General features: G+C 36.9%; 1 protein-coding gene across 2 annotated transcripts in view; it reads left to right on the forward strand.

The window, feature by feature from the left end:
- Positions 1-13,655, forward strand: part of Ddx42 (DEAD-box helicase 42) — a 43,543-nt gene that overhangs the window by 26,128 nt on the left and 3,760 nt on the right. For both annotated transcript variants that reach the window (XM_027946246.2, XM_027946247.2), the window contains 10 exons: positions 1,407-1,511; positions 3,115-3,234; positions 4,202-4,378; positions 4,894-5,022; positions 5,650-5,749; positions 6,304-6,351; positions 7,101-7,198; positions 9,204-9,480; positions 10,888-11,114; positions 12,512-12,622. In XM_027946246.2, the coding sequence (XP_027802047.1) occupies positions 1,407-1,511; positions 3,115-3,234; positions 4,202-4,378; positions 4,894-5,022; positions 5,650-5,749; positions 6,304-6,351; positions 7,101-7,198; positions 9,204-9,480; positions 10,888-11,114; positions 12,512-12,622 (1,392 nt within the window). The remainder of the gene's footprint in view (positions 1-1,406; positions 1,512-3,114; positions 3,235-4,201; positions 4,379-4,893; positions 5,023-5,649; positions 5,750-6,303; positions 6,352-7,100; positions 7,199-9,203; positions 9,481-10,887; positions 11,115-12,511; positions 12,623-13,655) is intronic.

The following is a 13,655-nucleotide window of genomic DNA, read 5'->3' on the forward strand; positions in this document are numbered from 1 at the left end:
TAGTCAAGTTTTAGTGTGGTATCAAAAAAGAATAGAAGCTGGGCATGCTGGCACACACCTATGATCCTAGCTGTTGTGGAAGCTGAGGCAGGATCAGGAGTTTAAAGCCAGTCTCCACAACTTTTCTAGGACCTAAGCAACTTGGCAAGAGCCCGTCTATAAATAAAATATTAAAAAAGGCTGGGGTTGTGGCTCAGTGATTAAGCATACCTGGGTTCCATCCCTGATACCAAAAATATATATATATAATTTTGCTTAAAAAATGTATTATAAATAATTTGTTGGTAGAGAATCATTTAGGCAAATTCTATTGAACAAAGGGATGCTTTATTACTGAGCTACATCTCCAGCCCCTTTAAAATTATGAGACAGATTCTCACTAAATTGCCCGGGCTGGTTTGCAAGTCTGTGATTACAGGTTTGTGCCACCATGCCCAGTTAGCCAAATTCTCATGTGGTGGTATGCTTATGTTTTGTATCCTAAAGTAATCTATGGAATGAGCAGCAGAAATGACTGCTGCTCTCTTTGGAATTAAAAATGTTTAACTGATTTTTGTTTGTTTGTTTAATCTTGCTAGGGATTTAACCCAAGAGTACTTAACCACTGAGCCACATCCCCAGCCCTTTTTATTTTTAATTTTGAGATAAGATCCTGCTAAGTTGCTGAAGCTGACTTTGAATTTGTGATCATCTTGCCTCCACCTTCCAAGTTGGTGGGATTACAGGTTTGCTCCACTGTGGCTGGCATTACAGGCAATGCAAGCAATTCCTTGTTTTTAAACAGAGTAGAGTGCCCTCTAATGGCTAAAGCTTTTCTCTTAATTATTAGCAGTGTTTCTAAATGCCTAGAACTAGGTGAACAACTTAATCCAAAACATATTTAAATGTTAGAGTGAACTATCATCCTTAAAATACGTGTTCTCTCAGGACTTTGGCATTGTAGAAATTCTGTGTTCTGCTTCTAGGTTGTTCAAATCTAAGTTGTCACTAGGAATATTAGTTTATACCTATAATCTTGTATCTTTGTGTTGGGTGTGGGGGGTGCTGAGGCAGGAGGTTCACCAGATCAAGGCCAGCCTCTGCAACTTAGACCCTGTCTCAAAATAAAAAGGACTGGGGTAAAGCTCCCTTGGGTTCAATCCCCAGTACCCCCCCAAAAAAAATAATAATAATAATCTGAGGTGGTATTAAATGTTGGTCTCTTTGGGAAAGAGATTGATATTTATAAGAAAAGACAGAGGCTGTACTTTCTGGAATGTGTGTCAAGAATAAATGAATTCCTTTGTTCTTTCTAGCAAGAAGGGGATTATTTGTGTTATATTTGTAAAAGATTATTTTGCACTAAAATCAAACTTACAGGATTGACTCTTGAATTCTAGACTAACTTTGAATAATTGGACCTGCAGATTGACTACCCACCATTTGAAAAAAATTTTTACAATGAGCATGAGGAGATAACCAACCTCACTCCACAACAGTTAATAGATCTCCGGCATAAGCTCAATCTTCGGGTAAGACACTCATTTATCAAGTATTTTTATGTTAGGTTTGTATTCTTGCTTTTTCAAACTAATGACCTTGGATTTTTTTTTTCTAATGGTCTCTGAACTGCCTTTGCTAGAATAATAATTATATCGCTTGGGCTTACTTGATTTGATTGTTTTAGTCCTCCAGATGACCTTTTAGGATAGGACATTTTTTTCTTTCATCTATTCAGTCAACTTTATATGTACTGTCCTGTGTGGTATATCAAAGAATGATTAGAAAGCCTCCTTTTTAGGAAGAGGAAATAGGATTGCTAGATGTGAATAACATGAAGTCTTAGAATATTTTGAAATTATGATACACTTTTTAAGTCACATATTGTGTACCTTTTTTAAAAAGAAGAAATGAAGGGGCTGGGATTGTGGCTCAGTGGTAGAGCGCTCGCCTAGCACGGCGGGGCATGGGTTTGATCCTCAGTACCACATAAAAATAAAGGTACTTGTGTTGTGTCCATCTACACCTAAAAAATAAATATTTAAAAAAAAAAGAAGAAGAAGAAATGAAGACCTTGTAAAAATACATATGCACTACTTTCAGAATGAGATGGCTTTAATTGCTTACCAAAATGTTTTGGGTTGCTCATTGGTTATATTGTTTAGAGTCCTTCTCATGTTAGTTAATGAAACTTAATACACTCATCTACTTTGATGTGAATAACTTTCCAGTTCCTCTGCCTTATTGGTTGCTACATGAAAACTCCTGCTTTTCAAGAGGTGTATGTATGTGCTTGCGTACATGCACATGTGTGCGTATGCACATGTTTTTTTGTGTTTATTTTCCCAGAGATTAACAATCCTCCATAAAATCTTTTTTTTTTTGAATACTTATTTTTTTAGTTTTAGTTGGACACAATACCTTTATTTTACTTATTTTCATGTGGTGCTGAGGATCGAACCCAGGGCCTCACACGTGCTAGGCAAGTGCTCTACCGCTGAGCTACAACCCCAGCCCTCCATAAAATTTTTAATGAAATTCTTTTTGAAAATGTCAGCATCACTGGGGAAGTATTGAAAGGTTACCACTTTGGGAGACAAAATAGAGATAATAAACCCTGTTCTTGACCTGGGCATAGTTGTAACAGAGCTTGATAGTGGCTAAAACATCACTAGGGGATACAGTAACTCTTCTGGCAATATTTTTTGTAACCAGTGGGTATAGACTTGCCTTCATCTGAGTTTATATGTAATTTTTGTTTTGAGTAAATTTTATTGTTTTTTTTCCTCCTACCTGGTTAATATTTATGCAAAACTAGAAAAAAAATTCTTTTTTTTTTTTTTTTAACAATTCATTGAATGGGTTTTTGTTTTATTTTGTTTGAGATAATTTTTATTTAAAAGATTTTTAGGTACTTAGTCATTTAAAACCAAGTGACAGTTATCTCGAGTTGTTTATATGAAATCCTCATATTATTTGAGGTTTTGCCTTTTCAGTGCATACTTTTGGCTACAGATTTATGTTATCACTTTTTCATACTCAAGCTAAATGTTAGATCCAGGTAAGTGTTGTTGAACTTCAAATACTATTTATATTGTCGTACAAGTCATTCCTGGAGGTTGTCTCTATCTCTAGGTTTCTGGTGCTGCACCTCCTAGACCAGGAAGTAGTTTTGCTCATTTTGGATTTGATGAACAACTTATGCATCAGATTCGGAAATCTGAGTACACACAGCCCACTCCAATACAATGTCAGGTAAGTAAACATAATGAAAGAAAAATGAAGAAGAATGATATTTAGTGACTGTATTTAGTTGACAACAAAGTCAAAACAGTAAAATAATGTTTAAGGTAGAACTATATTGACATGGGTAGATGGTACAAATATTTCTTCTGACTTTGTCCTTAATTTTTCCTCTAATTAAAAGGGGGTGTGGGACATAAATAAAATCCAAGAGGATTTTTAAAACTTTTAAAAATTAAAGAGCAAGTGTGAATTATTCACCCCTCTAGGAAATTTTAAGTGGCTAAGAAATGTTCTTTTATATCTGATAAATACCTTGAAAACACGATATGAAGAAAATAATCAGTTCTACCTTAACAAAAAGATTTGTGGTGGACTGGAGTCGTGGCTCAGTTGGTAGAGCGCTTGCCTAGCATGTGGGAGGCACTAGGTTCGATTCTCAGCACCACATATAAGTAAATAAATAAAGGTCAATCAACAACTAAAAAAAAAAAAAGATTTGTGCATGGACAACTTGAGCACTAACAATGATTAGAATTGCTTTGTCCATTAGTTGAAAATTCTCATTTATTACTGAAAGATAATAGCTTCTGTTTCCCCTTCATATATGTGATTTACTTATTCCTAAACAATTGTCTGTACCTTCTAAAGGGGAGAACATTTTTAAAAATTTGAGCAGCTACTTCCATTATGAATTGCAATTTTGTATTTCTGCATGTCAAACAAAATGGAGTCAGTTATATTCCATAAATGGTAACTGAGCCACATGAAGAAAATGATGATTTTTTTCCAATAAATCAAGAAGCTTGTGGGAATGTCAGACTTTTTTCAGTGTTGGCAGTCAGTATGCATAGCCCAGGATATTTTTGTTTCTTTGGAAATAAATGTCATTAATGATCATTTGTCCTTTTTAAGGATTTCCTTCAGTTCATCTTTAAAATAGAAATTTTAGAGTGGATATACTTTACTTTTTCTCCAGGGTGTGCCTGTGGCATTAAGTGGTAGAGACATGATTGGTATTGCCAAAACAGGCAGTGGAAAAACTGCAGCCTTTATCTGGCCCATGTTGATTCATATAATGGACCAGAAGGAATTGGAACCAGGTGATGGACCAATTGCAGTGATTGTGTGTCCTACTAGGGAGCTTTGTCAGCAGGTATGTGCTTTGTATAGAATGCCTCCTTCCCAAAGTAGATTAGCAAAAGACTACCCAGTCAAGTGGATAGAATAACCAGGAAACTTTTTTTTTTTAAATTATGATAAGTACACACAAAATTAACCATTTTAGGAATATTTTAAGTGTACAATTTGGTGGCATTAAACACGTTCATACTGTTGTGCTACAAGTAGATACACCCTTTTTTACTGTTTTTAGAGGGGAAAAAGATATTACAATATGGGAATTGTCCAAGCTCACAATGTTTTTCTCTAAGTGTATTCATTTTTCTTGATAGAAAGGCAATTACAGAATCAGGAAGAAAAGTTAATTTAAAAAAAGAATAATCAAGGCAAGATTTTAGACAGCATGATTTTATGAATAAAATTTTAAGCCATGTTTCAAGTTTTCATTTTCTTTATTACATTCTGTGTTTTTCAGAACTCCCTCTTGGGTTGTGATAGAGGTATTTATTAGTGTCACAGTTTGTTAATATGTTATTAACAACTTTGTAGATCCATGCAGAATGTAAGCGGTTTGGGAAAGCATATAATCTTCGATCAGTGGCTGTGTATGGAGGAGGGAGCATGTGGGAGCAAGCCAAGGCCCTTCAGGAAGGGGCAGAGATTGTTGTGTGTACCCCAGTAAGTATATCATGTCTGAATGGCTTCTCGGCCTCTCTTCGTATGGAAAGCATGGTTAGTTTTGAAGGGAATTCTCCCCCAAATTGTGGTAAAGCAGGGTTGAGACTATCCTGATGAATGACAGCCTCTGGTTTTGGTTTAATTTTGATTGGTTGACTAAAACAGCAATCCATTAGGAATATCTGTAACATACAAATTAGCAGCTACAAGTTTCTCTCTATTTCAAATAGTTTTTCTTATGCTCTCCTAGGAAGTGGATCGTAGTAACTAAGATCTTCAAGAATCAGAAAGATACTCAGAATGGTCAGTTACTAAGATCTTCAAGAGTCAGAAAGATACTCAGAACTGCCTAGAGGATTGTGATTTAAACATTAAAACCCATCAATAAGGCTTTAAATCAGATAATTTCCAACTATCTTACAAAAATTGTTCTGGCCACAAAATATAAACTACATTTAGGTAAAGGAAGATTCTAATTGAGTTTTCAAAATGTCTGCCCTCTTGAACTAAAGTTCCAGGCTGTCAGACTATATTATCTATTATTATTTAAGACTTTGCCAGGCATGCAGTTTTGGAAAATTCTTGTGTCTGTAATTATATTTATTATTCACTTTGTGCATTTTATAGGGTCGACTGATTGATCATGTGAAGAAGAAAGCTACTAATCTTCAAAGAGTCTCTTACCTTGTATTTGATGAAGCAGATCGAATGTTTGATATGGGATTTGGTATGCCTTGAATACCAGTTTCTTCTATCTTCGTACTAGTTTTTTCCATTTTTCTAGATTTAGCCAATGATTTTCAGCATAAGAGAATCTAAAAATACTCCTTGCTTGGATTAGATTATAGAGTTATAACTAAGAGATAAACTGTTTTTTAGAGTTTTCTCAGGAGAAGTATGTTAGTCTTGATTGGGTGAAGGAAATTTGAAAGCAGCTTTGTATAGGGAGGAATATTTTCCATTATTTTTATTCATGTGCTGTTGATGTGGAAGTCAAGGTCTGTATTCTTGGGTAGGTGAATATCAAGTCCTTTGTTTTCCTATCCTTGATTTTTCTGACAGTGTAAACTTCTAAATAACCATCTTTGCTAATTGATATACCATGTAGCTCAGCTTCATGGAGGGAGAGTTTTTTGGAGTTTCATACTGAATGATATGGCTAAGAGTTTCAGTTTCTTAATTCTTACAACTTCTCATGAGGATTTTACTAAAATGACTTTTTTTGGGCCTCCTGAAATGTATTACAGGGTTGTAATATTAACTTTACTGTTGTTCTTCCAGAGTACCAGGTTCGATCCATAGCAAGTCATGTTCGTCCTGACAGACAGAGTATGTATGAAGCAGCTTTATCATAAATCACATTTATACTTAGAATGAACACCTATTTTTATAGACATAGTTATGGAAACAAAACCAACCATTTGTATACTGATTCAAGTTTTACAGAGCAATAATGGCCATTTATCTGAGCTGACAGAACTTTAGCAGTTGTAGGCTATAACTACCCATTTTCTTCAATGATAAAACCAAGATTCAGAAATTGAATGACTTGTCCTAGCTTGCACAGTATTATCAGTGAGTAGAAATTGCATAATATAGATCTGATTTGAAATCAGAAGCCTTTTTCCTCAATCGTTTCTTGACTGAAAAATGTAATAAAAAGTAAAATAAAGGAAAATCTTTTTTCTTTATTGAATCAGTTTCTAACTAAAAGTTAAGATGAAAAAACAAAACAAAACAAAAAACTGATTCTGGGTTTTTTGGTTTGGTTTGATTTGGATTTGTTTGGTACTGGGGATTGAGTCCAGGGATGGCTTAACCACTGAACAAGTCACTTCCCAGCCTTTTAAAATATTTTATTTAGAGACAGCATCTCACTGAATTGTTTAGGGCCTTGCTAAGTTGATGGGGCTGGCTTTGAACTCACTATCCTCCTGCCTTAGCCTCCCGAGCCACTGAGATTATAGGCATGTGCTGCTTCACCTGGCAAAGCTGAGTAATTCTGAATATTAAGGAAGCTTAGTGGGTATTCAGTAAAATCGTACTGTTTCTTTAACAGAATTTACTTTACTTTTTAGCTCTCTTATTCAGTGCAACTTTTCGGAAAAAGATTGAAAAACTGGCGAGAGATATCCTAATTGACCCTATTCGAGTGGTGCAGGGAGATATTGGAGAGGTAACCTTAAGCTAGGCTGGATGGGACTCTAGTGGGTTATTTCTTATATTATGGAGACATAAAATTGATTCTTCACTATGGAGATTTTGAAAATTAATGCATATTTATAGATGAGGCAACATGTTTTAGATTTGCTTTAAAATACATAGAAGTAGTAGTTGAAATAAGATTGGCAAAATGTTGATAATTGTTGAAGAAGCTCAGTGACAGGTACATGGGAGTTGATTCTGTTCATTTTGCTTTTTTTGAATGTTAAAAAAATTCATAATAAGGGCTAGGGATATAGCTCAGTTGATAGAGTGCTTGCCTCACATGCATAAGGCCCTGGGTTCAATCCCCAGCACCATACAAAAAAAATTCATAACAAAACTTTTTAGAAAAAGCTTTTAAAGAAACAAAAAGGTCTACCTGAAAGACTATCAGTGAGTTATGATAGAACTGACATTTTAAATGATTGTGTGAAGAAGTCTGTATAGGATGTAGTGGGATGTCTTTTAGGGCCTGGTGTAAATAAATTACTGTTTGATTTCTTACCTATACACATGGCCTATGTGAAAAATTTCTCTGGATTGGATTTCATAATTCAGTTAAGCTGCTCAGAGAATTCCTTAAGTTGCTTGTCATGTTTTTGGTTTGTATTAAAAAATTGTGGGTGTGGGTATATCATATGTATATATAATATGGGTTTTTTGTTGTTGTTGTTGTTTTTCTTGGTACTGGGGATTTAACCCATGGGTGCTTTACCACTGAGCTACATCCTCACTCTTTTTATTTTATTTTATTTTGAGACAGGATCTCACTGAGTTGCTGAGGGCCTTGCTAATTAAGTTACCAAGGCTGGCCTTGAACTTATTATAATCCTCCTATCTCCCAAATTTCTGGGATTACAGATGTGTGCCACTTCACCTGGCAATTTAAAATATATTTTGAATAATATTACACAATAATTGTACATATTTATGGGGTACAGCATATTTCAGCATGTATACACACAAATACACGATATATTGAATACAGATCAAGGTAATTGGTATTTCCATTCCCTCGAACATTTTACATTTTACCATTTCTTTTACTTTGGAAGCATTCAAAATTTTCTCCACTAGTTTTTTTGAAATACATTTTTAGTTGTCAACCAATTATTTCTTGCTGTGTTTATTATTCAAGAAATTTTTAGTGTAGTTGATATTTTGACATTGTCCAATTTTCATTTTTGATTGCCTTCTATGTATATGTATGAATGGTGCTAGGAATAGTGAGTGGGAGGGATCCAGAAGAACTCTCTTCGTTAGGAACAATCAAAATAGGTATATGAAAAAGTATTGCCAAGAATTAGGACATACAACCTAGATAGTATGTGTACATAGAGGGAGAGAAGTATAGGATGATTTATAAAGAGAGGTAACTTTTTTTTTTAAGAGAATTTCTTGATTATTTGATTTTATTTTTTTAAATACACAACAGCAGAATGAATTATAATTCTTATTACACATATAGAGCACAATTTTTCATATCTTTTTATATAATATAAAGTATGTTCACGCCAATTCCGTGTCTTTATACATGTACTTTTTTTGCATTACAATTCTTATTATACATATATACCACAATTTTTCATATCTCTGTTTGTATACAAAGTAGGTTGACACCCAATTCGTGTCTTCATACATGTACTTTGGATAATGATGTCCATCACATTCCATCATCCTTGCTTATCCCCTGCATCCTTCCTTTCCCTCCCACCCCTCTTCCCTGTCTAGAAGTCATCTATTCCTCCCATGCTCCCCTTCCCTATCCCAGTATGAGTCAGCCTCCTTACAGAGAAAACATTCGGCATTTGTTTTGGGGGGATTGGCTAAGTTCACTTAGCATTATCTTCTGAGAGGTATCTCTTAAGCTGTACTTGATATGCTTAAGGAAGGACCCAGAGAGAACAGGGATCATTCAGGATTCTTCAGATGCAGACAACAATATCACAATCACCTATTTTATTTCTTCTTCCCAGGCAAATGAAGATGTGACACAGATTGTGGAGATTCTCCATTCTGGGCCTAGTAAATGGAACTGGCTTACCCGGCGTCTGGTGGAGTTTACTTCTTCCGGGAGTGTCCTCCTGTTTGTTACTAAAAAAGCTAATGCCGAAGAGCTAGCCAATAACCTTAAGCAGGAGGGTCATAATCTTGGGTTGCTTCATGGGGACATGGATCAGAGTGAAAGAAACAAGGTCATTTCCGACTTTAAGAAAAAGGACATCCCAGTCCTAGTAGCCACAGATGTTGCAGGTAGAGTATAAATTTCAAAGTAACTATAACCCACTTCTTCTGTTGTGAGACCCATATTCATGAGCAGGCTGAAAAACTCCAGTAGCCTGGCTGATTTCACCCCACAGTGCAGCAGTTTAGTACAGTGATAACAACCTGGAGTTTGGGATACCACTTTTCCCTTAATGTTTCTCTCAGAACAGAGTATCGCTACAGCTAGAAGACACCTGGGAAAAAAAGGTTGTTCCCTTATTGTGTGTCTAAATATGGTAGGTGTCTTACATTGATTGTTATTAGTTGGGCATACTTCAGTCAAGATCAGAAAAGTAGCCAAGTGCAGAGGTGCACCCCTGTAATCTCAGCTGCTTGGGAGGATATCACAGGATCTCAAATTCAAAGCCAGCCTCAGCAACTTATCAACTCAGCCTAAGCAACTCAATGAGACACTTGTCTCTAAATAAAACATAAAACAGGCTGGGGATGTGGTTCAGTGGTTAATTACCCCCAAGTTCAATATTCAATCCCTAGTACAAAAAAAAAAAAAAAAAATCAGAAAAGTTTTTGGAGTTTTGGGGGACTGAGGGAAGTGGGGCAGGGGGCAGGGTGTACCAGGGATTGAATCCAAGGGCGTTTAACCACTCAGCAGCCACATTCCCAGCACTTTTTTAAATTTTTGTTTTGAGACAGAGTCTCACTTCTTAGCTTAGAACCTTGTTAAATTGCTGAGACTGGTCTCAAATTTGCAGTCCTACCTCAGCCTCCCAAGCCACAGCAATTACAGGCATGCACCACCACACCCAGCTGGAATGTGATTTTTTATTTTGTTCTGCTGTTTTATTAGCTACCCTAAAAACTGGTATTTTTCTCTCAGGAGAGAAAATGCTCAGCTTTAACACAGATTTGATCCTGGGTACAGTGGCATGTGCCTGTAGTCTCAGCTACTCTGCAGGCAGGAGAATTGTGAGTTTGAGGCCAGTCTAGGCAACATAGTGAGACCCTATCTTCAAGAAACACATTTCATACATGTATGAAGACATGAATTGGTGTAACATACTTTATATTCAAACAGAGATATGAAAAATTGTGCTCTGTATGTGTAATAAGAATTATAATGCTTTCCACTATCATGTATTTAAAAATAAAACCAATTAAAAAAAAAGAAAGAAACACATTCCATGTCAGTTTGTTTACATAGTTCAGATAAAGGAGAGAGGCTTTGGCAATTTATTGATGGCAAGCGATAAGCCATTGCATTAGTGGCCCAGCATCATAGAATCTGTGGGGGTGATATTTGTTCTAGAAGGTAACTTATGTGCCTATATTGCAGCTCACCAGACTCATACACTCTGCCTAAATAAGGGAAATTAGTTAGTTTGATCTTCTGGCTCCAGGTAAAGAATATAAGAATTTGATTGCTTTTTATTTCAGCCCGTGGTCTGGACATTCCTTCAATTAAGACTGTCATTAACTATGATGTGGCACGAGACATTGATACCCATACTCACAGGATTGGCCGCACAGGAAGAGCCGGTGAGAAAGGTGTAGCCTATACCCTGTTGACCCCTAAGGACAGCAATTTTGCTGGTGACCTTGTGCGGAACTTGGAAGGAGCCAATCAGCATGTTTCCAAGGAACTTCTGGACCTGGCAATGCAGGTGAGGGGATAGGCACACTAAAGATTGCCTCAGGTTATACAGCTAAGTTATATTTCAGCAGGCAAGGAAAATAACATGGACAATTGACAAGAAAATGGGTTACAAGGTACAGATTGGAATTATGGGATATTAAAATTCATCTGGTCTATCCACTCATCCTCTCATTTTAACAATGTCTGTGTTGAAAAGCTACTCCTTGCTTTGTGCTAAAATCTGTCCTTGTAATTTCTACCTGTTTACCCCATGGCACGCTTATGAACAGTATCTGCTTTCTTAATGCTGCCTTCACCCCTAAAAAAGGCGGGGGCTTCTCTTTTGGAGACCTAAAAATGAGTGGTGTTTTTAAGAAAATAATTGTGTGGTGCTTCTAAAGTGTTCCTTACAAACTGAGATCTCAGACCTTTGACTACATGTTGATTGCCCTCTTCCAGAGATGCCTCAGTCTAAAACCAAGTGAGTCATTCTACCAAATCAAATGAGGCATCTTAATGCAATTCCCAAATTACAGAGCAAATTCTGATATTGGAAACTGTTTTTAAATCTATGTTAGATTCATGGACCAGCCCATAGCTGTGTCAGCCTATAGGTAGTGTACCTGTAGGGTGGCACTACCTGCATTTCTAATCCTAGAATAAAGGATAGAGGAGACGAATAATACTTCCTCCTCATTTCCTTGGTGGAAGAGAGCCAATGCTAAACTAAAAATTTGAACTGGATACATTTTGTCTTTGGTGCTTTCTTAACATTTCGTTTTGTATTTCATGTTCTCTCTGTTTAGCACTTTTCCCAGTCCTGGCTACCTCTCAAGTACTTTTCTTTTTTAATAATATATGAATGTCAGATAAAGCTTTAACTTCCCATAGGTGTTTGTATTCTTAAGATAATGTGAATAAATCTAGTGAACAGTTTTTAGGCTGTGGTCAAGTTCAATGAAAACTTTTAAGACACTGGGTAAATAAAATTTTCAGTTATGGGGTTTCTAGTCCTTCCTGAGAGTCTGTTCCTAGGGTTTACTCTAATAAGCCAAATGAGCCTGGCATTTTTTTTTTTTTTTTTTTTTTCTCTGAACCAACCAGTTCTTTAAAGTTAAGTGGCCAAAATGGCTACTCTGTCTTTTAAAACTTACCTAATCGCTTCCCTTCCCTCAGAAGGAGGCCTTGATGGAAGGACTAATAAAGGAAGCCTTAGATATAAATGTGCATCTAAACCTCCAACAAATTTGGTGGATTAAACTACTGAAAACATCCAGGTTGTGGGTTCTATGAATAGTTTCTTCCTTGCCATAAATAAATTGGCAAATAGTTCTTACCTCCCCTTAATTTTCCTCTTTGACCTTGTCTTCTTCCTCTGGGCTTTTCTCCCTCTGCTGGCTTAACCTTGAATTGTGTTCAATGCAGAATGCTTGGTTTCGGAAATCCCGCTTCAAAGGAGGAAAAGGCAAAAAGCTGAACATTGGTGGAGGAGGCCTAGGCTATAGGGAGCGACCTGGCCTAGGCTCTGAGAACACGGTGAGTTCAGACTGTGGTAGTGCTCTTAGAGTCAGTCCATGTCTTAAATGATGGTAGGACTTTTCTGATCTACCTAAAAAAGCCCCAGAGTTTGGGGCTGGAGCTGCGGCTCAGTGGTAGAGTGCTTGCCTAGCATGTGTGAGGCACTGGTTTCGACTCTCAGCTCTGCATATAAATAAATAAAATAAGGATCCAATGACAACTAAACAATATTTGGGGGGGGGGGGGACCCAGAGTTCAAAATCTTGCCTGGCAGGTAGCATCTATTTAATCTACTGATTGAAGTAAATGCAGTGCTGGCTCATGAAGAAGCATCTATGTGTACTTGGCTGACCAGTTTTGCTCAGGAAATTAGTATAGATTTGTAGTGGTTCTCAGATTATAACCCCTGGACTAGCAGAACATAGACTAATCTCCCACCACAGACTTGGTGACTCAAATTCTTGAGGTGGGGACCACCAGTCTCTCTTTATAAGCCCCCCAACAATGACCTATAGCCTGCTGTTAAAAACATTGCCAGAGAGTGTATAATCTCTAGCTCTATCTTGTCAGGAATGATCATACACTCTTTGTTGTTTCTCCTCTCTCCACCACCACCCCTCCCAGATAAGGGTCTTGCAGTGTTGCCCAGGCTGGTGTCCAGCTCAAGGGTTCAAGTGTTCATATTGCCTTAACCTCCCAAGTAGCTGAGTCTACAGGCAGGTGCCACTATACCTGGCTTATGCTTTGTTTCATTTTGTTAGAATTTCTGAGACAGGGTCTTGCTAAGTTACCTAGGCTGACCTTGAACTGGTAGGCTCAAGCAGTTCTTCCACCCCAGCCCCTGTAGTGGACAGGACTCTAGATGTGCACCAGTAGACTTGGCTTCTGCTTGATTTATGTCTTGTTGATTCCTAAGCCATGGAAGAAAGTTGCCAGTATACTTCTAGAACATTATAGCTAACTTGGCATCTTTGGTATATAAATACTCTGTTCCCACAGTATAATAATGATATTGCAAATAATAGTGATAGCTAATAGTTACTGAGCCTTT

The sequence above is a fragment of the Marmota flaviventris genome, chromosome 17 (assembly GCF_047511675.1).
Source record: "Marmota flaviventris isolate mMarFla1 chromosome 17, mMarFla1.hap1, whole genome shotgun sequence".
Classification (NCBI taxonomy): domain Eukaryota; kingdom Metazoa; phylum Chordata; class Mammalia; order Rodentia; family Sciuridae; genus Marmota; species Marmota flaviventris.